Here is a 24,293-nt window from a genome sequence, read left to right as displayed (position 1 = left end):
TTGCAAGCAACTAATCAACTCTATAAATAATTTCTAGATAATCTTCTAGTAAATGTTTTATTATGGCTACATTTTCTATTTTATTCCTTATTCATCTGGTATCACTGCCCCACCTCTCTTAGTTTAGCACTTAGTTTAGCACAGGGCTGGTAAAGTTTTATGGGACAAATTGTAAATATTTTAGCCTTTGTGGGCCACATAATCTCTGGCACAAATATTCAACTCTACCTTTGTAGCTCAAAAGCAGTCATAGACAATATGTAATAAAATTGGCATGGCTGTGTTCCAATAAAACTTTATTTATAAAACAAGCTGGGGACCAATTTTAGCCTGAAGACAATAGTTTGCCCACCCTGTTCTAATACAATTCAATATACAGTAAGGATTGGCATGTGCTTTGGAGTCCAAAACACCTAGCCACTCACTAGTTGTGTGACTTACAGCAAGTCGTGAAAATTTCCCTGATCCCTAACCATCTCTATAAAGGACATACCAGCACCTTCTTAACAGGCTATAAGGATTAATAAATGAGATATATAAAGTACTAGTTCAGAACTTGTTGCATAATAGACCTTCAATAAATAGTAGCTATTTTTTTTAAAACGGTAGCTTAAAGAAAATACTAAAAAGAAAAGGGCAGGGAAACCAGAATTGAGAAATGGCATTAGGCCCCAGAAACACACAAAGGGCTGCCTATGGCCCAATCTATAAAACTCTATTTACCCTTAGATCAACCATGTTAACTTATATCCAAAAACACAACCAATTCTCATTATCTACTAGTTACATTCTACAAAATTGCCACAAATGTGGAATTAATGAATACTAAAGCATTGTTCCTAGGTGAAATAGAGTTAGGTTCCTGTGAGCTTATGGTCACATTTCACCAACAAATTGATACATAAGCATTTTACTTTTATTAAAAATTTATTTTATTTTATTATACTTAGACTTTTTAATGTTTTTATTTTTTTTGATTTTCAATTTTAATTCCAGCATAGTATATATACAGTGTTATGTTAGTTTCAGCTCTACAATATAGTAATTCAACAATTCTACACATTACTCAGTGTTCATCATGATAAGTGTAGTCTTAATCCCCTTCATCTATTTCACCCCATCCACTTCCCCTCTGGCAGCCATAAGTATGTTCTCTATAGTTAAGAGTCTGTTTCTTGGTTTGTCTCTTTTCTCTTTTGTTTGTTTTATTTCTTAAATTCCACATATGAGTGAAATCTTATGGTATTTATCTTTCCTTAACTGACTTATTTCACTTAGCATAATACTCTCTAGATTCATTCATGTTGTTGCAAATAGCAAGAGTTCATTCTTTTCTATGGCTGAGTAATATTCCACTGTGTATATGTATATATATGTATGTGTGTGTATATATATATATATGTGTGTGTGTGTATATATATTATATACATATACATACACACACACACACACACATATATATATATATATATGTATATGTCCATTGATAGATGAATGGATAAGGAAGATGTGGTGTGTATATGTATATAATACACATATATATATGGGTTGCCGCCATATCTTGCCTAGTGTAAATAATGCTGAAATAAACATGGGGGTCGATATATCTTTTTGAATTAGTGTTTTTGTATTCTTTGAGTAAATACCCAGTAGTGGAATTACTGGATCACATGATAATTCTATTTTTAATTTTTGAGGAATCTCCATATATTGTTTTCCACACTGGCTGCAATAGTTTTTATTCCCCACAACAGTGCACAAGTGTTCCTTTTCCTCTGTATCATTGCCAACATTTGTTGTTTCTTGTATTTTTTAGTTTAGCTATTCTGACAGGTGTGAGGTGATATGTCATTACGGTTTTGATTTGCATTTCTCTGATGATGAGTGATACGGGGCATCTTTTCATGTGTCTGTTTGCCATCTGTATGTCTTCTTTGGAGAAATGTCTGCTCATGTCTTCTGCCTCCCCCTTTTAAGTAAGCTCTATACCCAAAATGGGGCTCAAACTCATTACCCTGAGATCAAGAGTTGCATGCTCTACCAACTGAGCCAGCCCAGTGTCCCTGTTCTTGCCCTTATGAGTTTAAAGACACTTTATTTAATATATATTATTGATTCATTAACATTAAATTCATAGCCAACAGCGCTACAACTCATGCCTGAATAAAGCTTATCTAACCACACGTATTTTCTCTGTGAGGTACATCAGAGTCTCCTGGCACTTCAAAACACTAGGCAGCAGGGGCGCCTGGGTGGCTCAGTCGGTTGAGCGTCCGACTTCAGCTCAGGTCACGATCTCGCGGTCCGTGAGTTCGAGCCCTGCGTCGGGCTCTGGGCTGATGGCTCAGAGCCTGGAGCCTGCTTCGGATTCTGTGTCTCCCTCTCTCTCTGCCCCTCCCCCGTTCATGCTCTGTCTCAAAAATAAATAAACGTTAAAAAAAAAACGTAAAAAAAAATAAAAATAATAATAAAAAAAAACCAAAACACTAGGCAGCACTTTGCAATATGCCTGAGGGCCATTTAGAAAAGTGAAACCACCAATAAAAAGCACAAAAATGTAAAAAATGTGACACTAAATAGACCGCACTTGTTTACAGAATGGGAGCTGAAACAAGAGCATTGCCTTATGCAACTTCAGTTGGAAATGTCTGTGTTGGGTGACTCAAATTTTTTGCTGCTGTGTTGTGTCTGCAAATGACCGTGAAAGCACTAGGAGCACTGATTTTGGGATTAAAAATAAATTTTAGCAAATAGGATAATTCAGAAGTACAGAACTGGCAACTAATAAAAACCGACTTACTTCACCCAGGCCACATTTCCAAAAGTATATTAGTAGGCAAAGTAAATGATAGGAAATTTGTTTCCTGTTTGCTTCAGTAAGGTATTGAGTTATTTCCTATGTGGTCTCTGGAACTTACTCTTCCTAAATGTTCGAACTGAATACCAATTAATGCTCCTAAAACAGTGAACTCTGTTTATCCTCCTAATCAATCAGTAATTATTAAACAATATAAGTTAAATTATTGCTGCACTTGGGAAGTTCCAGATAGGTTGAAGATGTCACATGTATAACAGAATCATTATTTTGAGGGCATCAAGTTAAACAAAGATTTCTTTGGGGCGCCTGGGTGGCTCAGTTGGTTAAACGTCCAACTTCGGCTCAGATCACGATCTCACAGTTTGTGAGTCTGAGTCCCTCCTTGGGCTCTGTGCTGTCAGCGCACAGCCTGCTTCTGATCCTCTGTCTCCCTCTCTCTCTACCCCTCCCCACACTCTCTCTCTCTCTCTCAAAAATAAATAAATATTAAAAAAAAAAAAAAAGACTTCCTTAAAGTTAGAGACCCAGCTAAATGAATCTATTTTATGTACAGAAAAATTTCAATTTACCAACACTGGCTTTCAGAAACTTATTTCCAATTCTCTGGTCCATTCCAATGGCTGTTGCCACCTCTTCTACATCAGCCCCTGTTGCTTCACAGAGGGCACTTATAGAGTTAATACTGCTGATCCTCTGGGCAAGAAAAGCATTTGCTGCCTTCGGGGGGGAAAAAAAGGAAAAGTACAACGAGTTAAAATGGCAATTTTAAATGTCTGGATTATATTTCACTGAGTTGATACAAATTACTGAGGGAGATATAAAAGTTACTGATGGCCTCAATTTGAGGAGGCTATGAATGGGTTGGTAAAGGAAAATGTTTTAAATTCGAGAAGAAAGATGATTAAGAACGGGAGTAAAAAATGGAAAAAGTGATTTTTAAGACTATAATTTTGGGGCGCCTGGGTGGTGCAGTCGGTTAAGCATCCGACTTCAGCCAGGTCACGATCTCGCGGTCCGTGAGTTCGAGCCCCGCGTCGGGCTCTGGGCTGATGGCTCAGAGCCTGGAGCCTGTTTCCGATTCTGTCTCTCCCTCTCTCTCTGTCCCTCCCCCGTTCATGCTCTGTCTCTCTCTGTCCCAAAAATAAATAAACGTTGAAAAAAAAAATTAAAAAAAAAAAGACTACAATTTTAATGAACCCTTCATTTTATGTTATATTTTATTAAAATTTAGCACTTTCCAAAATATTTTATACCCCAATATTTGATTTCCCTTGTGAAAATTATTTCATAATGGACAAGAATATTGTCTTCAAAAGCATACCTTTTATTTAAGAAAGTACCTGTGTGGCTTATCAGGCTTAAGAGAAATAAGTCCTTGGCTTTAAATTAAATGGAGAGTTGAATGCTCTATACCAACCAGTTTGGAAAGTTCTGAAGACCAAGTATTAGTGGTGAGGATCTTTTCTCTGGGAACCCAGTGCTCATACACAGCACACAGTGCCTGCACAGCTCTCTGGCCCTCTGGCGTTTCATCCCCTCCAATCAGTACTCTGTCTGGGTTCTTCAGGTCCTTGATGGCTGTTCCTTCCGCCAAGAACTCAGGGTTGGACAGTACCTAGAATCCCAATGCAAAGCAAAGTTGTAAGCCTAGAATTAACCATGGGCAACTATAAGCAGCAATATTTACATAGTATCAGGTTCTAACGCTTCCTTTTTTTATACCTGTAAATTCAAGTTGGGTTTTGTGTTTGCATCAAATATTCGACGAATACTTTCTGCTGCCCTCACTGGAACTGTGCTTTTCTCAGTCACAATTTTGTACCCATGTGAGTTTTGCACAATGCGTCTGGCACAAGCCTCAATATACTTCAGATCTGCTGCACGGCCCTTCCCCATTCCATAGGTTTTGGTTGGAGTGTTCACCTGATGAAAGCATATGGGATTAAGAACAAAGTATCTGTGAGATATTCACTGATTTCAAGATAAACCCTGAATCATCAATTAACTAGTTAAATGTGAAGTTAACTATCATCATTAGCTTTAATTTAACCCTCTATTAATTCCATAGAAATAATACATTTTATAAATATAATCACCAGACAGAACAGCCTGAAGCATCAACTCATTCAATAAATTTTTGTTGAGAAGCTACTATATAGTGACAGATATCAGGGAAGGCAGGTTGCAAGCTAAGCCCTGGAGATATAAAGATGAATGAGACTGTTCTTGTCATAAAGGAGTTCCCAGTCTGAATTGAAATATAAGTTTTCTTTCCTCTCTTTATTTTATGTAATAAATTATTATCCTGGTCTTTATTTTATTTTATTTTATTTTATTTTATTTTATTTTTTAATGCTTTGTTTTAAATTTATTTTTGAGAGAGAGAGAGAGAGAAAGAGCACGCAAGTTGGGGAGGGGCAGAGACAGAGGGAGACAGAGGATCTCAAGCAGGCTCTGCGCTGCCCAGCAGAGAGTCTGATTGTGGGGCTTGAACTCACAAACTATGAGATCATGACCAGAGCTAAAGTCAGACGCCCAACCGACTGAGCCACTAGGCACCACTATTATCCTGGTCTTTGTTTTTTTAATTTAAAAAATTTTATTATCTATTTTTACAATTTACATCCAAGTTAGTTAACATATAGTGTAATAATGATTTCAGGAATAGAATTTAGTGATTCATCATGTACATACAATACCCAGTTCTCATCCCAACAAATATCCTCCTCAATGTCCCTTGCCCGTTTAGCCCATCTCCCCCTCAACAACCTTCCAGCAACCCTCAGTTTGTTCTCTGTATTTAAGTCTCTTATGTTTTGTTCCCCTCCCTGTTTTTATATTATTTTTGCTTCCCTTCCCTTATGTTCATCTGTTTTGTATCTTAAATTCCACATATGAGTGAAGTCATAAGATATTTGTCTTTCTCTCACTCCTTTTGCTTAGCATAATACACTCTAGTTCCATCCACATAGTTGCAAATGACAAGATTTCATTCTTTTTTATTGCTGAGTAATATTCCATTGTATATATATATATACCACATCTTCTTTATCCATTCATCCATCGATAGACACTTGGGCTCCTTCCATACTTTGGCTATTGTTGACAGTGCTGCTATAAACATTGGGGTGCATATGCCCCTTTGAAACAGCACTCCTGTATCCTTTGTATAAATACCCAATAGTGCAATTGCTGGGTCACAGGGTAGTTCTATTCTTAGTTTTCTGAGGAACCTCCATACTGTTTTCCAGAGTGGCTGTACCAGTTTGCATTCACACCAGCAGTGCAAAAGGGTTCCTCTCTCTCTGCATCCTTGCCAACATCTGTTGTTGCCTGTTAATTTTAGCCATTCTGACAGGTGTGAGGTGGTGGTATCTCACCATGGTTTTAATATGTATTTCCCTGATGATGAGTAATTTTGAAAAATTTTTCATGTGCCTGTTAGCCATCTGAATGTCTTCTTTGGAAAAGTGCCTATTCATGTCTTTTGCCCATTTCTTCACTGGATTATTTGTTTTTTGGGTGTTGAGTTTGATAAGTTCTTTATAGATTTTGGATACCATTTTCCTAGTCTTTTAAACAAAATTTTATTTTTAATTAAAAAAAATTTTAAAGTTTATCCATTCATTTTCACAGAGAGAGAGCACAAGCAGGGGAGTGGCAGAAGGAGAGAGAGATTCCCAAGCAGGCCCCACATTGCCAGCATAGAGCCTGACTTGCAGCAGAAGCCACGAACTGCAAGATCATGATCTGAACTGAAATCAAGAATTGGTTGCTCAACCAACTAAGCCACCCAGGTGCCCCAAAACAAAATTTTAAGTTCCTTTTCTATCCTCCTTGTTTATAAACCTATATCCATAGCTTTTTACAAATATTTGCAATATCATTCACAAATGTTTTCTTGGCTCATTAAAGCTAGACATCATCTAGCATCTTTAGGATTTCCAATACTATGTAAATAAAGTCTATCAAATAGAAAGAAAAATAAACCATGTGACTGGAGTCTAGGCATTTACTTTTGGCTTAGCTATACCATGTAACCTTAGAGACATGTGGCTGCCTTTGCTTCAATTACCTCATTGGAAAATGAAGATACTATGCTCTCTCTAAAATCTAGCAAGTGGGTTTTTATAATGCTTTGGTAAAAATCAAAGCACTCTGAAAAGGCTAAAATTCTATATAGGAATAGTTTTTGAACCAGTAGTAAGTATACCAATTCTTTTCTCTTGACAAGCTTATAACCTAATGGGAGACTAAATAAAGGAAGCAAGCCAAAACAAATAAAAACTTGAAAGGTGCATGGAGGTGTGAAAAGCAGGAGAACAAAAGTTGTTTATATGCATGGAATGACTTAGAAAAAGCCTGAGACATGGAAGTCAGGGTGCACCAGAGTACGGAAGAGCCAAGACATCTAACAGGATAAGATGGAACATGCTAAAGATGAGAGAAGATCAAACAGCTTTCCCTGGCAAGGTGCTCTGGAGATGACAACTGAAAACTGATTCATATGAAACTATTCCTACCTGGAATCTGTCTAAAAATAACGTGGGGTAGGAGGCAAAGGAGAGAAGTAGCAAACAAAACAAGATCAGCCATGGTAACTGCTGACAATGGGCAAAGGGTAAATAGGGGTTCATAATATTATTGTCTTCATCTTTTGTATAAATTTGATATTTTCTACAATGAAAAGTATACAACAAATAAATTTTTAAAAGCTGATCCAGAGAATGATGGGAACTCAATGTGAGTTATACAGTAATAAATTACCATAACGGGTATATACAGTAACAGCTTGCAAAGATTCAGGACAGCTCAGGCTAGATCTGCAGAGGCAAGTATAAATTAGCTATCTGGCCAGACTACCCCCTAAGGTGGATTCTATTGCTTGAGAATATTCTTTCTGAATATTTTTTACAGAAAATTCCCCTACTCTCACTCGAGGCTCTAGTTATCCTAAAGTTGGACTAACATAACTTCTTTTTTTTTTTTTTTAATTTTTTTTTCAACGTTTATTTATTTTTGAGACAGAGAGAGACAGAGCATGAACGGGGGAGGGGCAGAGAGAGAGGGAGACACAGAATTGGAAACAGGCTCCAGGCTCCGAGCCATTAGCCCAGAGCCCGACGCGGGGCTCGAACTCACGGACCGCGAGATCGTGACCTGGCTGAAGTCGGACGCTTAACCGACTGCGCCACCCAGGCGCCCCATAACTTCTTTTTTAAAAAGATTTTTTTAATGTTTATTTATTTGAGAGAGAGGGAGGGAGGGAGCAGGGGAGGGGAAGAGAGAGAGGGAGACACAGAATCTGAAGCAGGACCCAGGCTCTGAGCTGTCAGCACAGAGCCCAACACAGGGCTCAAACTCACTAACCATGAGATCATGACTTGAGCTGAAGTCGGATACTTAACTGACTAGCCACCCAGGTGCCCCAAGGATAACTTCTTAATTTTATCCAAGTACCTAGCTACTCCAAAATCTTTTCTCATTTTCTATGCCTCGACCCTAACCTTCTATAAGCTTAAGTAGCAGATAGGTAGGCAAGTCACAAAAGGTGACACCAATTTCTCTGAAGTAATTAATGCCAAAAGAGAGATTTAATTCATAACAGTTTTACCACAGGCTTCATTACTACTTTCTTCTGGAGTTAACATATCTTAATAGTATTTCTTTTGTCTCATCAGTCAGAAAACTCTTAATTCAACAACTTATAATCATTAACAATATGCATAATCAATTCGACAACATCTACCCTCTATGGACCCCATGATATTTCTTTCCCTTAGTTCATGGAGCTCAGTCAAAGCTTACAACACTGGCTTTCCCTTTATTCTCTAAGGCCCTAAAGGTCTTGAGTCATATAACACCCTAGCTCAGCCACAAATTGGTGATTACTATACCATCAGCCACAGAATATTTGAGTAAATGGCTACCAGGAAAGCAAGAAGTAAAATAGTTGGTTCAAATATTACATTACCGGAGTTTACTCCTAAGCATTGATTCTATTTTTTCATTACAAAGGTACAACAGGCTAGTCGTATCATGAGTTAAGATAACCTGTGGACTAGCCTGTAACCTAACCAACCCAAGCCAAGTTCCAAAAAGTTAATTAAAAATGACTTCTGGTAGGGTGCATGGCTGGCTCAATTGGTAGAGCATGCAACTCCTGATCTCAGGGTTGTTAAGTTCAAGCCCCACACTGGGTATAGGGATTACTTAAAAATAAAACCTTAGGGGGACCTGGGTGGCTCAGTCGGTTAAGCATCCATCTCTTGATTTTGGCTCAGGTCAAGATCTTACTGTTCGTGAATCAAGCCCTGCACTAATTGGACTCTGCACTGATTAGCATGGAGCCTGACTGGGATTCTTTCTCCTCTCTCTGCCCCTCCCCAGCGCACACTTGTGCGCTCTTTTTCGTTCTCAAAATAAATAAATATAAACTTAAATGCACACATTCTCTCTCTCTTTAAAATAAAAAAGAATAATAAAATGACTTCTGGAACAATTATAAGTCATCTAGAAAGGAGAGTCCCATAAGTTTGCACACACACTTTACCTGGTTCTCTTTACCTCACCTCTTCCAAGCAGTGGTTCAAACAAGAAATGATGACACACATACACTATTACCACATGGGCTCATACGTTACCAACACTTCCTAACTCTAGATCCCAGACTAGAACTTTCTCCAATTATTTGTTCAGTGATTGGAAGTGATGCATTTGACCAGATGATTATGGGGTATGGTGAAGTGTTGGACAAAATGACAACCTAAATTCAACTGGACTCTATACTAAGCAATGATGTGGATTAATACCAATGGATTACCATTAAAACACAGTAAAACTTCTATGTAGACAATAATGCATTAAAACTCACATAGCAAGGGGCATCTGGGTGGCTCAGTCGGTTCAGTGTCCCACTTTGGCTCAGGTTATGATCTCATGGCTTGTGGGGTTTGAGCCCGTGTTGGGCTCTGTGCAGACAGCTCAGAGCCTGGAGACTGCTTCAGATTCTGTCTCTCTCTCTCTCTCTCTCTCTCTCTGCCCCTTCCCCACTCACACTCTGTCTCTCTCTCTCTCTCTCTCAAAAATAAATAAACATTAAAAAGAAATTTTTAAAAAACCTCACACAGCAAAAGAAAATACTTACAGAAATAAATACAAGATCAGCTTCTTTAATGGCATCATCAATATCGGTAGAAAAAAATAGATTTTTTCCTCGGCAGGATTCTACCACTTCTTTTAGTCCTGGCTAAAAAGAAAAAAGAAGGAGTTGTACACACAGTTTACCAGTCATATGAGATAACCTAAGTGTATAGAATTACATTACAACACAGATTTGAACTGCACCGGTCTGCTTATATGTGAATTTTTTTTCAACGAATATAGTACCATATTGTCAATGTATTTCCTCTTATGATTTTTTTAAATATTTATTTATTTATTTTGAGAGAGAGAGTGAGCACGGGAGGCAAAGAGAGAAAGACAGAGAATCCCAAGCAGGCTCCACATTTGTCAGTGCAGAGCCCAACACAGGGACTGAACACAGGAACCATGAGATCATGACATGAGATCAGGTCATGCTGAGCCCAAGAGTCAGACATTTAACCGAATGAGCCACCCACATGCCCCTTTTATGGTTTTCTTAATAACACTTTCTTTTCTGTAGTTTACTTTAAGAATGCAGTATACAAAATAGGGTCAACGCCCCACACCCCCACAGGGTCAACTGTACATCTTTATAGGGGCTGGCACTACTAAAACTCTTCTGATTTTGGTTCACCTTCGATGAACTACTCTTCATTGCTTCTCTATGGCATTTTCTTCTCCACCTACCATCAAACATTAGCGTTTTCCTGGGTTCTGTCCTTGACTAATGCTCTGTTCTCTCTACAGACTCTTCTTGGCAGAGTTCAATTACTCTGATTTCAACTACTACCTGTACATTCCTAACTTTACACTTCCAGCCCTGAATCATTTGCCTAAACTTCGGATACATATCCAACTGCCTCCTGAACATCTCTACTTGGATTTCCCAAAGCCTCTATAACTAAGTAGGACAAAACAGAACTTGCCATTTTATCTCCCACTATCCTCCACAACATCCTGCATTCTTGAACTCAATTAGTAGCACAATCATGCACCTGTCATCCAAATTGGAAACCTGGATATTATTCTTGATTCCTTCCTCTCCTTCACCTTTCTTTAAGAAAGTATTTTTAAGGCTTATTTATTTATTTGGGGGGGGGGGGGACAGAGAGGGGGGGGGGGAGAATCCCAAGCAGGCTCCATGCCAACCCCATAAACCGTGAGATCATGATCTGAGCTGAAATCAAGAGTCAGACCTTAACCAACTGAGCCACCCACGTGTCCCCTTCATCCTTCTTTTATGATCAACAATCAAGTCCTATCATTTTTCCTTCTAAATACTTCTCTAATTAGTTAGTCTCAGAGTAGATGGAGTGATGGCAGAACAACTCTCAAGGAGACTGGGTACTCAAAGGGGCATATTAAATGCTATAATTACATATTGTAGTATTTCTCTATCAGTGACCATGAGTTAAACATTAGTCACAATTAGAGACTTCTGACCTGAAAACATAGTATTTACAATGAAAAATCAATGCCACAGATTTTTATAATTATCCTTGAAAACAAGTATTTATTTGGTCATTGGTTTTTAAATGCATTATAGGATACAGATTTACAACAGCAAGGTGATTACAAAGGTGTTCAAGGCTGCTCTGGACATAAAAGTATTCTTTTGCCTTGTCCAAGGTAGGTAAGTATAAAGTTACAACTAGTAACAACAAATATAAGCTACTCAATAAAGCAATTCAGAGAGCACTGTGAATTCCAGTTAAACCCGCCATTTGTTTTTTCTTCTTTTATAATTCTTCCTGTTTGACATTTCACATCAATGTTTAACATTTTACATCTCCAAAATGGCCAAGAAAATGTATAGGAATACATAATTTTACAACATAAAATAAAGAAATAAAAACAGAACAAAGGCCTAATATATCTTTGAAAATGGAAAATTGGGTCACACAATTCATTCCCCAAGTTGTTGTTGCTTTTTTTTAAACACAACTTATAGAAATCACCTTTATTTTCTGATTTACAAATTCCTTAAGTGAGCATCTTTTAACTGATGTCTAAGAAAGCCTGAAGTCATTCACTTGCTAAGAGGAAAATCATTCTACTTGCTGAGACAATTCCTTCTAGAATTTTAAAGTAGCAGTGTCATGTTTTTAACCTCCAAAACCAGTGGATTTCGGAAAAAGATCTCATTTCTTTTGTAGGCTACACTAAATAGCACAGAACTAAAATAGCTGCTTATGGTATCATCTAATTTTCTGGAATAGACATATTAAAATGACATAAAAAAGGCACCTGGATAGCTCAGTTGGTTAAGCGTCTGATTCTTGGTTTCAGCTCGGGTCATGATCTCACAGTTTGTGAGATCGAGCCCGGTGTGGGGCTCTGCACTGACAGCACGGAGCCTGCTTAGGAATCTCTCTCTCTCCCTCTCTGTCTATCCCTCCCCCACACACATGCGTGCTCTCTTTCTCTCAAAATAAATAAATGGATTTTTTAGAAAATGACATAAAAATAAAACTTAAGCCAATACAATTATGAGATTTCAAGGTTTTGAGAACTCAGACATTGCTTCTAATGAGTTTCTAATGAGCACCTCTGGCTAGACTTTCACATCCTTTATATTCTTTTTAAAGAGATTTAAAGAAGAAAAACTTTACCTACAAAATAAAAGCACAAAAATAATAAATGCTTGTTTCTTTGTTTATAAAAGGTTATTGAGAAAAAACAAGTATGATATGGAAAAGAAATAATTTTAGATCTTAACTCTCTCAATCTAACTATATATCCCAACTGGATTCAGTGTCAATGTACAACATACTTTTTTTTTTTTTTAAGAAGGCTTATGCTCAACATGGGGCTCCAACTCCTGACCTCAAGATGAGAAGTCAGATGCTCTACCAACTGAGCCAGTCAAGTGCCCCTATTTTAAATTTCAAGCACTGAAGTCTTAGGAAGAAGAGTTTCAGATTTCAATTAATATAAATAGTAACATCTACAATAAGAATCTGGCCATGAAATATGCCTGGCCAACTGATTTTTTTGTTTTCTACAAGAAAAATGTCAAATTCCAATACATTATAGGTAGCTTATATTTTTTCTAATTCAGGATACCTTTTTTTTTTGTTTTTAAATAAAATTTGTGTTGAAGTAAAACAAAATACATAAAAATGCATATATATTAGTATAGAAAAGTATATAGCTCAATTTTCACAACTGAACACACTTGTGTAACCACTATTTATAATGAGAATTATAACATTAACTGAAAATCAGAACCTGCAGTATGCCTGTGCCCTCTTCTAGTCACTACCACTGCTCAAATTATAATCATGCTGAATTCTATAATCAGAGATTAATTTGCTTATATTTAAATTTTATGCAAATGAAATTATACAGTATGTACTACTTTGTGTCTGGCAACACAACACTTTGGGAGAAATTAACCATACCCTTTCTTAAATTTTTTAAAGTTTATTTATTTTGAGAGAGAGGGAGAGAGCACGTGTGAGTGAGACAGGGTCAGAGAGAGATGGGAGAGAGAATCCCAAGCAGGCTCTGGACTGGCAGCATGGAGCCCAGTGCAGGGCTCGACCTCACAAACCGGGAGACAATGACCCAAGCCAAAACCAAGAGTCGGATGCTTAACTGACTGGGCCACCCAGGTACCTCAAACCATATTCCTGCATGTAGGAGTAGTTTCATTGATTTTCAGTGCAGTATAGTATTTTATTGCAGGATTATGCTATAATATTTGTGTATCCATTCCAACACTGATCAACATTTAGGCTGCTTCCCATTTGGGGCTATTATGAATAGCACTGTTAATATCTGTCTTTTGGCCACACATATGTACGCATTTCTATTGGATATACACCAACAAGTGGATTTGCTGGGTCAGACTCTGCATATTTTCAGCTTTAGTAAATACTGCCAAGCAGTTTTGAAAGTGGCTATACCAGTCTACATTCTGACCAGCAATGTATAAACGTCCAATTGCTCTAAATCCTTGTTGACTCTTAGTATTGTCAGTAGTAGTAATTTTAGCCATTCTGACAGGCGCCCTTTGTTTCTGAAAACTAGAGTACGCTGTTGGCAGAACTGATTACTGAATGATTGGGTACAAATATGGGTTTCAAATGATTTGCGGCCCTTCTATGGTTACCAGAATTCTAAAACTCTTATGTTTCCAAAATGTTTTTTAAAATTCTCCAAAGCCGTCCCAAAAATAAATAAAAGTTGAAAAAAAAATTTTTAAAAAAAAAGAAAAAAGAAGGGGCGCCTGGGTGGCACAGTCGGTTAAGCGTCCAACTTCAGCCAGGTCACGATCTCGCGGTCCATGGGTTCGAGCCCCGCGTCAGGCTCTGGGCTGATGGCTCAGAGCCTGGATCCTGTTTCCGATTCTGTGTCTCCCTCTCTCTCTGCCCCTCCCCCGTTCATGCTCTGTCTCTCTCTGTCCCAAAAATAAATAAAAGTTGAAAAAAAAAATTTTATAAAATTCTCCAAAGCCAAATATAGTAGTAATGTCATAACAGGGAAAGAAATGCTACAGCACTGAAGTATTTATAGAACTATTATGGGTAGTTCATTCGGTAGAAAAAGAAAGGGTAAAGCACAAACAGAAGGCACAATTCAGAGGTTTGCTTTTTTGTCCTAAGTGTGATTCCGATAGGATTAAATCCATGATGTTGGGTAGCTACTATTCTGTGGGTGCTTTTTCATAGATTTCTATATTTCATATGCCTATAAACCTGGTTGAGACTTCCCTTCCAAAGGACTAATACATTTAAGACTATGGTTGATAACAATCTTACAAATAACAAAGTTTTCCTGAAGGAAAAAAGGAGAATATATTAATGTTGGGAAGAAAATGCTACCATCAAATTCTCAAATGCTTCTCTGCTGGGTTTCAAAAGCATAATATTCATGAACTCATTTTACAGTGAAATTTTAAAAAATGGGATCCACATAGCTTAATAAAATAGAAGCATATTTTCCTAACTATCCACTATCTAAATTCACAGAAGTTTTGAAATTTCAATTAAACAAATTTGTGATACTAGGTACTAGATATAAAAGACATCATTTATCCACCCACGGTTTACCTAAGTACAATAACGCCCAAATATAATAGACTTACATGAATTAATATTATAAACATCCACAGTTCTACCATTTTAATTTTATAGAATACCCTTTTCAAATTTTACTATTTACAATATGGTAACCATATTAACAGACAAAATGAGAAAAAAGACGAGAGAAAAAAATTACCCACATTCTCATTGCCCTAATACAACCATTATTAATATTCTAATATATTTCCTCCCATTTTCCCTGGGCATACTTGACATAACTGTAATTGTAATGTCCATAACACTGTGGACCTAGATTTCTCACTTAGTTTCTTATCAGCTGTAGTCATAGATTTCTACATTAATAGTAATTTATTTAACAAAAACAGTAAGAAAACAAAGAACATAAGAACAAAGAGTTGTTTAGTATGGTTTTACCTCATAAATAGGGAGAGTAGGAGAGTTCCATGCATTGATTCTTGATTCATTGACATCAACAACCGTTACCCTGATTTCAGGGCACATATGAGCAATGACACTACATGTAGGTCCTCCAACATAGCCCGCACCAATGCAACAAATCTTCTTAATTTCAAACATGATTGAACTAGAAGGAAAGCGGTAAGACTATTCTATTGAAAACAGAAAATTTAAAGAAATCACACTGCACATTTATCACACTTTATAAAAACTGTCAAGGTGACAAATATCTGGAAATATTTCCTGTATTCACACTCATTAAGCATTATTAAAACAGTGATAATACGTAACCTTCCAGTTGGATGACCTAGTTCGTTCTCGGCTGCATTAGCATCAAACATGGAAAAAAAATATAACTGATATTACTGAAGTGCCACAAAGGTTATAATGATCTAATAATTAGAAATTCAAGAAGCAAAACAAAACCTTACTTAGACCTCTACTACACCAGGGGAACTTTGATTGCTGAGGGAAAACTCAAGGGTAAACACACCAATGCAATTCTCGCTTAAATAAATGCTGGTTTACAAAGATCAACCTTATGGCAGGTTTAGACTAACATGACAGATATTAAGAAACATGACAGATAATAAGATTAGTCTGAAAGTCCAGAATTGGTTTCTGTGGTCATATTCCCTATATATTTTGGCTTCAGCAGTGCATTTTTAGGTATTTGACAATGATCTTAAACTCCATTTCAACTTTAATCAGAAACTATGAGATGGTTAAAGGAAAGTAATTCTGTAGTTACCAAAGCTGTTACACAGACTTTGATGGGTTTTCAAAAGCCATTTAGGTGAATTGATTCACACTAATCAAAATGACAAAGGTACTGATTTACATATAAGAATGTCAGTTAATTCATTATAAAGAGAACAAGAACTGTCAAACTGATCAGATTCTTAGAATTTTAGTCCTTGCCAAGACCTCTGGCATCATCTAATCTAACCCATACACCGATTCCAAGGAGAAGGAAAATGGTAATCAGAGAACTTAAGAATTTGTTAGTATACTCCTGCATGGATCAGAGAAGGTACTATGGAAGGCTGATCTCATTATAATGATGGGCAAGTACAACCCTATCGTGAAAAAAGACACAAACTACATAATTAAGATGATCCAATTCTCTTCAATCTAAATCTATAATCAAACAATGTTTTAATTGCTGGTTTTCTGGGTAGATTTCCTTACTGGAAGAGAATAAGCTGAACAACCAATACAAGTATCCTGAATGTTTATAGCAGCACTTTCAACAATAGCCAAATCATGGAAAAAGCCTAAATGTCCCTCAACTGATGAATGGATAAAGAAATTGTGGTTTATATATATACAACGGAATACTACTTGGCAATGAGAACGAATGAAATATGGCCTTTTGTAGCAACATGAATGGAACTGGAGAGTGTTATGCTAAGTGAAATAAGGCATACAGAGAAAGACAAATACCATATGTTTTCACTCTTATGTGGATCCTGAGAAATTTAACAGAAGACCCTGGGGGAGGGTAAGGGAAGGAAAAAAAAAAGGTGAGAGAGGGAGGGAGCCAAACCAGAAGAGACTCTTAAAAACTGAGAATAAACTGAGGGTTGATGGGAGGTGGGAGGGAGGGGAAAGTGGGTGATGGTCATTGAGGAGGGCACCTGTTGGGATGAGCACTGGGTGTTGTACGGAAACCAATTTGACCATAAATTTCATATATATAAAAAAAAAACAAAAAAACAAAGCTGAGCTTTGCAAATTGCCAAAATATTAACATAAAAAAAAGAAACAATCTCGTTTATAAATCAATCTTCAGGGGCCATGTTTAGAAGATATCAACTCAGAGTCTATCTCTAATGACCTTTAAAAAACTTTATTTTTTAAAAAATGTTTATTTTGAGAGAGAGATTGCACGAAGGCATGAGCAGAAGAGGGTCAGAGAGAGAGAATCCTAAGCAGGCTGCACACCTAGCCTGGAGCTGGACGTGGGGCTCAGTCTATGAGATCACGAACTGAGCCAAAATCAAGAGTCGGACTCTTAACCAACTGAGCCACTTAAGTGGCCCTAAAAAACTTTAAAAAGAACAGAAATTTGGTAAAACAGTAAATATGAGCAAAACTTGGAATCTATTGATTCTACAAAAGAAAGCAATATTCTTAGTGATACACATACAAAAAACATTTTTAAATTTTTTTGCTTTGAATAGGTAATAAGTACATATGGTTCAAATTAAATCTGTATAACAAAGTATATAGTAAGAAGCCTCATGTCTACCTCATTCCTATCTACTTTGCTACCCATTACTTTGCTTCTACCAGAAGCAAAGTTATTTGTGTCTCCTTCCAGTATTTCTTATACAGTACAAGTGAATACAAATATATATTCTAATAATCCCTTCTTGGGGCACCTGGGTGGCTCAGTCAGTTGAGAGTCTGACTTCGGCTCAGGTCATGATCTCATGGTTCGGGACACAGAATCTGAAGTAGGCTCCAGGTTCTGAGCTATCAGCACAGAGCCTGATGCAGGGCTCAAACCTACGAACGGTGAGATAATGACACAAGCCAAAGGGATGCCCAACCGACTAAGCCACCCAGGTGCCCCATATTTATTCATTATTTTTTACGTAGGATCCATGCCCAATGTGGGTGTTGAACTCATGACCCTGAGATCAAGAGTCACATACTCTACCAACTCAGCTAGCCAGGTGCCCCTGGTAGATTCTCTCTTTTATAACCTAAATAAATGAGAGGGGGGTGGTACCTCGGTGGCTCAGTCGTTAAGTGTCTGACTCTTTATTTCAGCTCAGGTCATGATCTCATAGTTTGTGAGTTTGAGCCCTGATTTGGGCTCTGTGCTGACAGTGCAGAGGCTGCTTGGGATTCTCTCTCCCTCTCTCCCTCTCTCTCTGCCCCTCCCTCCCTCCCTCCCTCACTCTGTCCCTCTTTCACAAATAAATAAACTGCTACCATACTATGTATACTGGTTTTTAAAAAAATAATCTAAATAAATGAGTTAAGAGTTCCCTACTATCACCTGCGAAGTCACACAAACATGATATTCCTATTAAGCTTTCATGGTTCCAAAACTCACCCCAAGAAAAATACTAAGCCTGACAAAATTTACTTCTGGCAACCATCCATCTTTTATTTCTTCACCCTTCTTCTACTCTTCAGTTCTGCCTTTTACTACTCTCCAGGCCTCAAGTGCCCTGTACACAAGGAGACAGAGAAATTGCTAGGAGGAAAAGACTACACTGGGATTGCCAAGTGGCTAAAGGTCAGGGGAATGTTCTGAAAAGCTCTCACCTGTGGGACAGCCGAGCCTGGAACAGCCTTACCAAAGATGTGTCTCTGGCATTCACTGCCACTGTCTGTACCCCTACAGTAGAAACGGCTTGGCATCCAGTTTCGGAAATATTGCTTCAACTTGCTTCAGGCCTAGTCCCTTGTTCTCCTTCATGAAAAATTCATATTCCCAATATAAGGGTCTACCGTGTGGGCACAGCAGAGAATCTGGCCACAGACACAGGTCCTGACATTCAAGAATTTAACAATTTATTTAGGGAAAAATTCAACTGAAAAACATTTATTAAACACCTTTCTATGTTACAGCCACTACTGTTCTATGTACTGTGGATACACTAGTGAACAGGACAGGTACAGTTCCTACTCTTACATAGTTATATTCTATAAAACAAAATAATGGCAGTTGTGATAATTCTATATAAAGGCAATAAACAGGTAGGCGAGAGACAGAGACACTATCTATGGGGAAACAACTACTTTAGATAGGGTAAGTTAAAGAAGGACTTGAGAAGATGACTTTTTTTTTAAGGTTTATTTGTTTTTTTCTTTTAATTTTTTTTTCAACGTTTTTATTTATTTTTGGGACAGAGAGAGACAGAGCATGAACGGGGGAGGGGTAGAGAGAGAGGGAGACACAGAATCGGAAACAGGCTCCAGGCTCTGAGCCATCAGCCCAGAGCCTGACGCGGGGCTCGAACTCACGGACCGCGAGATCGTGACCTGGCTAAAGTCGGACGCTTAACCGACTGCGCCACCCAGGCGCCCCAAGGTTTATTTGCTTTTGAGAGACAGCATGTGCAACTGGAGGAGGGGTGGGGTGGGGACAGAGGATCTGAAGTGGGCTTTGTGCCGACCCCTATATAGGCCTCAAACCCAGGAACGGTGAGATCATGACCTCAGCTGAAGTCAGATGCTCAACCAACTGAGCCACCCAACTGCCCTTTTTAAATTTTTTTTTATTAATTTTTTAATGTGAGAAGGTGACTCTTAAGCTGACTTAAAAGATGAAAAGGAGTTAATAGCACCCAAGTAACATAGGAGGCAGTATAATCAATTAAATGACAAAATGAATGCTAAAGTCCAAAGCAGGGGGGGCGCGCGGGGGAGAATCAAAATAAGAAGGTATCTACATCAGGGAAATGTAGAATCTAAGCTTGGCCTAAAGAGTAAGTAGGATATAGTGGGCACCAGGATGGCTCAGTCATTAAGTATCTGACTCTTTATTTTGGCTCAGGTCATGATCTCACAGTTTGTGAGTTCAAGCCCTGATCTGGGCTCTGTGCTGACAGTGGAGTTAGTTGGCTTGGGTTTCTGTCTCCCTCTCTCTCTACGCCTACGCACACTCATGTGTGTGTGTGTGGGGGGGGAGGGTGTGTGTGTGTGTGTGTGTGTGTGTGTGTGTGTGTCCTCTCTCTCTCTCTCAAAAATGGATAAACATTTAAAAAACATTAAAAAAAAGAGAGGGGGGTACTTGGGTGGCTCAGTCAGTTGGGCGTCTGGCTCTTGATTTCATGATCTCATGATCTTGATTTCATGATCTCATGGTTCATGAGTTCCAGCCCCACATCAGGCTCTGTGCTGATAGTGTGGAGCCTGCTTGGGATTCTCTCTCCCTCTCTCTGTCCCTCCCCTGCTTCCTCTCTCTCTCTCTCTGAACATAAATAAATAAAAACTTAAAAAAAAAAAAAAAGAGTAAATAGGATATAGAAAGAAATGGGAAGTGGGGGAGGGCATTCCAGATGAAAAAAAAAGGAATAAATAAGGACTCATATACAGAAAGGAGTCCAGAGAAGTGAGATCTGCCTAGCTGGATAAAAATATGGGTATTAGGAAGTGGTAAGAGGTAATAACTGTCTCTTTAATTTTATTTATTTTTTATTATTTATTTTAGAGAGAGAAGCACGCACTGAGCAGGGCAGGGGCAGATAGGGAGGGAGACAGAGGATCCCAAGTGGGCTCTGTGCTGACACCAAAGAGCCAGATGCATGGCTCGAACTCATGAACTGTGAGATCACAACCTGAGCCAAAGTCAGATGCTTAACTGACTGAGCCATCCAGGCTCCCTAGTTTTTTTTTATCTTTAAGTAATCTCTACATCCAACGTGGGGCTTGAATTTACAACCCTGAGATCAAGAGTTGCGTGCTCTACCAACTAAGACAGCCAGGTCCCCAGAGGTAATAACTGTCTCGTAGGGTAGAAATGAATTCAAAGTGGGTCTCGAGTGCCCCTTTCAGGGAAGCATGTCCATGACATTAAGGAGACTATAATTTAACAAGTTAAAGTAACATAGTTGAAACTAGCCATGACAATCAATGGCATTAGTGCAGCTAAAATCTAATAAATTCCACTGAAGGAAAATAAAAAGGAGGATCAGCCTGTAGCCTGGAAAAGAGGGAGTTAAGAACAAGAATGACGTGGTGTTTATTTCAACACTGTCTAGAGAAGAATGACACAGAATCTGGAAGTCAGAAGTGTTCTGGTTGCACAGAGGTGGGGCAAGAATCGGCTTTCCCAATGCCTGGATGGAATGTTCTCCTTAGATTCTTTGCTCTGATTCCACTCTCTCTTATGAATTCAGATTCCCAGGATAACACTAGCAAGGGATGACCCAGATTTGGGACATAAGAATTCCAGGCACTGTAATAAAATTTCCCTACTCTAATACCAAAGTTTCATTCTAGTGTATCCATTAGTCTTTTATGAGTTTAATCATTGTAAGTTAACATCTAAAGCCTCATTAACTCTGGGTCCATGGAGGAAAAAATAAATCTACCTTCCAGATATGCAAGGCAGAAGATCAAGTTCTGAACTGTGATGAACCTAAAGAACTATCACACTGTAACTCCCTTACTGAACAGCTAGCCAGCCTCTCTAATCACAACCGGTATATCTAGAATACACAAAAAGAATTTCAAAGTATTTTTGGACCAGAGGATGTTTTGGAGTTACCATTTAATCCCATAGCCAACAGGTTATTAGGGCATCCTATGCCCTCAATCTCAACCAGAACAGGCTCTGTTAACATTATTATATAAACATAGATTGAATGTCTACATGATGCAACTCTTGGGTTCAAGGAGCTCACAGTTTAATAACATGCTCCTAGGCTAACAGTTCCTATCTGCTGCTGTTACCTCAGCACTTAGAACAGTAGGCTCTCAATAAATACTAACTGAATGAATGAGTAGCTCTCCATGAGAGCCTGTTTGAGATGAAGACTGTTAGCTGAATAGCTTTAGCTCAGATGGCTAATCATTGTATCTTTGCTGAAATTGTCCAGAATTCTATCATCCTCTTTTTTATGTAGAATTTCATGCCTTTCCAGAGTTACTTCTTATCCACCTTGATTGCCAGGCTGTATTCACCATGCCTTACATACAGCAGCTGGGGTAAACTATTGATGGACCTATATTATAGAACTACATGTGTTTTGGGTTACCCTGCATTGCTATTTCATATGAAGCATGGCTTGTAGATGACAATGGGGAAATTACTAAAGAAGCTAGATGTAGAATCTGTGCAAGTCTCCATTAATGGTCACTTGACAGTTTTAATAAAATCTTCAATAAACTTTATTATGGAGCTTGATACAGTGTTAGTGATATACTGTGGCTGACACAGATGTCTTCTGATTCCATATTCCATTTCTACTTTTGTGTACTTTCTGACCTTCTATTGTGCTGTCAGGGAAATGGGAATGTTTGCTTACTGAATGTATCAATTTGAAATGAGCTTTCACCTCTGTATTTTGGGAAAATCTCAACAAACTAGGCTGTTCCAAAACTACTCTTCACCTAAAATTTTATAAATTCAGATCAATACTTCAACCTAGAAGATGTGGCTAACAAATATCGAAGGTCCTATTACAATCTACGCTGAATATAATCGCTTCGGTATACCCTGCATAATTATCCAGTAGCTAAGGCAATGGATGTTATAGTTGGATACATCAACTTCACACACACACACACACACACACACACACACACACACACACACACACATCAACCTTAGTCATTTCCAAAAATTAAGTACTAACAGATGCCTGACCCAAGAAAAATATTTCTTCAGTGAGAAAGGCAATGTTAACATTGTATCTAAAGGGCATCATATAAAGCTATGAAAGTAATAAGAGGGAAGATAAAGTATGCTCATTAGTTACAGATTTTATGTCCCAGAAAGGAGTACAGCAATGGGAGAAGAAAGGAGACCCTTTCAATCAGGATTGTCTACCACTTACCTTAAACTAGATGCTGGGTACTAACAAGCACATCTCAGAACAGACAGTAAGCTCTTTCATTTCCAGAACCTCCCTGAAGAAACAGACCAGACTACTGTTCTCCATTTCTTAGGGGGTTTGAAGAAACTCAAAGACTCACTGTGTCTTTGAGGGCAGTCAATGGACAGCTACTCCTCTGTATATCCGTGAAAAGCTCCCTAGCAGTGAATCCCTCCCTTCTATATACCAGAATATTCAAGCCTAGTCAGCTATCTTCCTATATATAAGAAGTATGATTTTTCAAGGTCTCACACAAACATGATCTCCTGAAGCACCCAAGGAGGCCTTCCCCGACATGAAATAAAGCAACTATACGGTGTGGCTGCCAACAATGGATTCCAGGACAGCCCATGCAGATGTCACGATAGAATGTCTATCGTGGGATAGATAGGATTTCGTCCTCAAAAGGGCTTTCTAGCGTCGTTTTCATTGTAGTTTCTTAAGGCTAGTGACAGAAGGAAAGCAAGCAGCTCCCCAGGTGAACAGACTAAACACAAACAAAAGACTATGACTCTGAGATCAAAATGGGGTCCCTAACCAGAGGACGACTTCCTTAGGTGGACGTTTGGCTTTCTGGGGAAATCTCATTTGCTTCAAGCCAGAAAGTGAGAAAAAGCAGAAAGAGAAGCGGCTGGAAGACTCGCGAGTCTAGAATAAAAAGCTCAAGCTATTCCATCCTCAGAGCAGAGGACCAAAAGGCGATTCCCACCCTGAGCCCAAAGGAGACCAGGGTCGTTGAGACTGGGGAGCCCTAGACCGAGCGCACAGCGCGACCGAGAGCAGCGCGCACTCCCCCGCCCCGCTCCCTGCACATCCCGCCGGGACCCGGGACTTTCCCGACGGGGCGGCGGGGCGAGCCCGGGCAAGGCGCTTACCCACTTCCAGACACCAAGCGCAGCGGCCCCTCCTATCCCGACGGCTCGGACAGCTCCTCGCTACCCGCCGCGCTGCCGCAGCTTCTTCACTCTCGCTCTGCTCCGCCTGACCTCCCCTCACCGCACGCCCCTCCCTCAGGCTGCCAAGCACTGCACCCAGAGTCCCGGGCCGAACCCGTATTTAAAAGCTTCTGCCCGAGAAGGCGGAGGCTTCATTCCCCCGCAGTCAGGCCCTCCCGGACTCTGCACTCCACCGCATCCCTGCTCCTCCTCCCGCCACACTAGGCCCCGGGGCCCGCCCCTATTTCCTGCGGGCCCCAGGGGCGGGGCGACGGGGAGGGGCTAGTCATAGCTAGGAGGGGAGGCTCCGCCCCCAGCCGAA

The 24,293-nt window shown here is 39.0% G+C and overlaps 1 protein-coding gene across 1 annotated transcript in view; it reads right to left on the bottom strand.

Annotated features, from left to right (window-relative positions):
- Positions 1-24,212, bottom strand: part of UGDH (UDP-glucose 6-dehydrogenase) — a 32,262-nt gene extending 8,050 nt beyond the window's left edge. Inside the window, exons 1-6 of the mRNA XM_047857265.1 lie at positions 23,912-24,212; positions 15,430-15,598; positions 9,966-10,067; positions 4,541-4,741; positions 4,236-4,433; positions 3,388-3,535 (exon numbers count right to left, since the gene is read on the bottom strand). Coding sequence (XP_047713221.1) covers positions 3,388-3,535; positions 4,236-4,433; positions 4,541-4,741; positions 9,966-10,067; positions 15,430-15,591 — 811 coding nt within the window. The 5' untranslated portion in view covers positions 15,592-15,598; positions 23,912-24,212. The remainder of the gene's footprint in view (positions 1-3,387; positions 3,536-4,235; positions 4,434-4,540; positions 4,742-9,965; positions 10,068-15,429; positions 15,599-23,911) is intronic.
- Between the last annotated feature and the right edge of the window lie 81 nt (positions 24,213-24,293).

The sequence above is a fragment of the Prionailurus viverrinus genome, chromosome B1 (assembly GCF_022837055.1).
Source record: "Prionailurus viverrinus isolate Anna chromosome B1, UM_Priviv_1.0, whole genome shotgun sequence".
In the NCBI taxonomy this organism is placed as follows: domain Eukaryota; kingdom Metazoa; phylum Chordata; class Mammalia; order Carnivora; family Felidae; genus Prionailurus; species Prionailurus viverrinus.
This window is presented reverse-complemented; position numbering and strand designations above follow the sequence as displayed.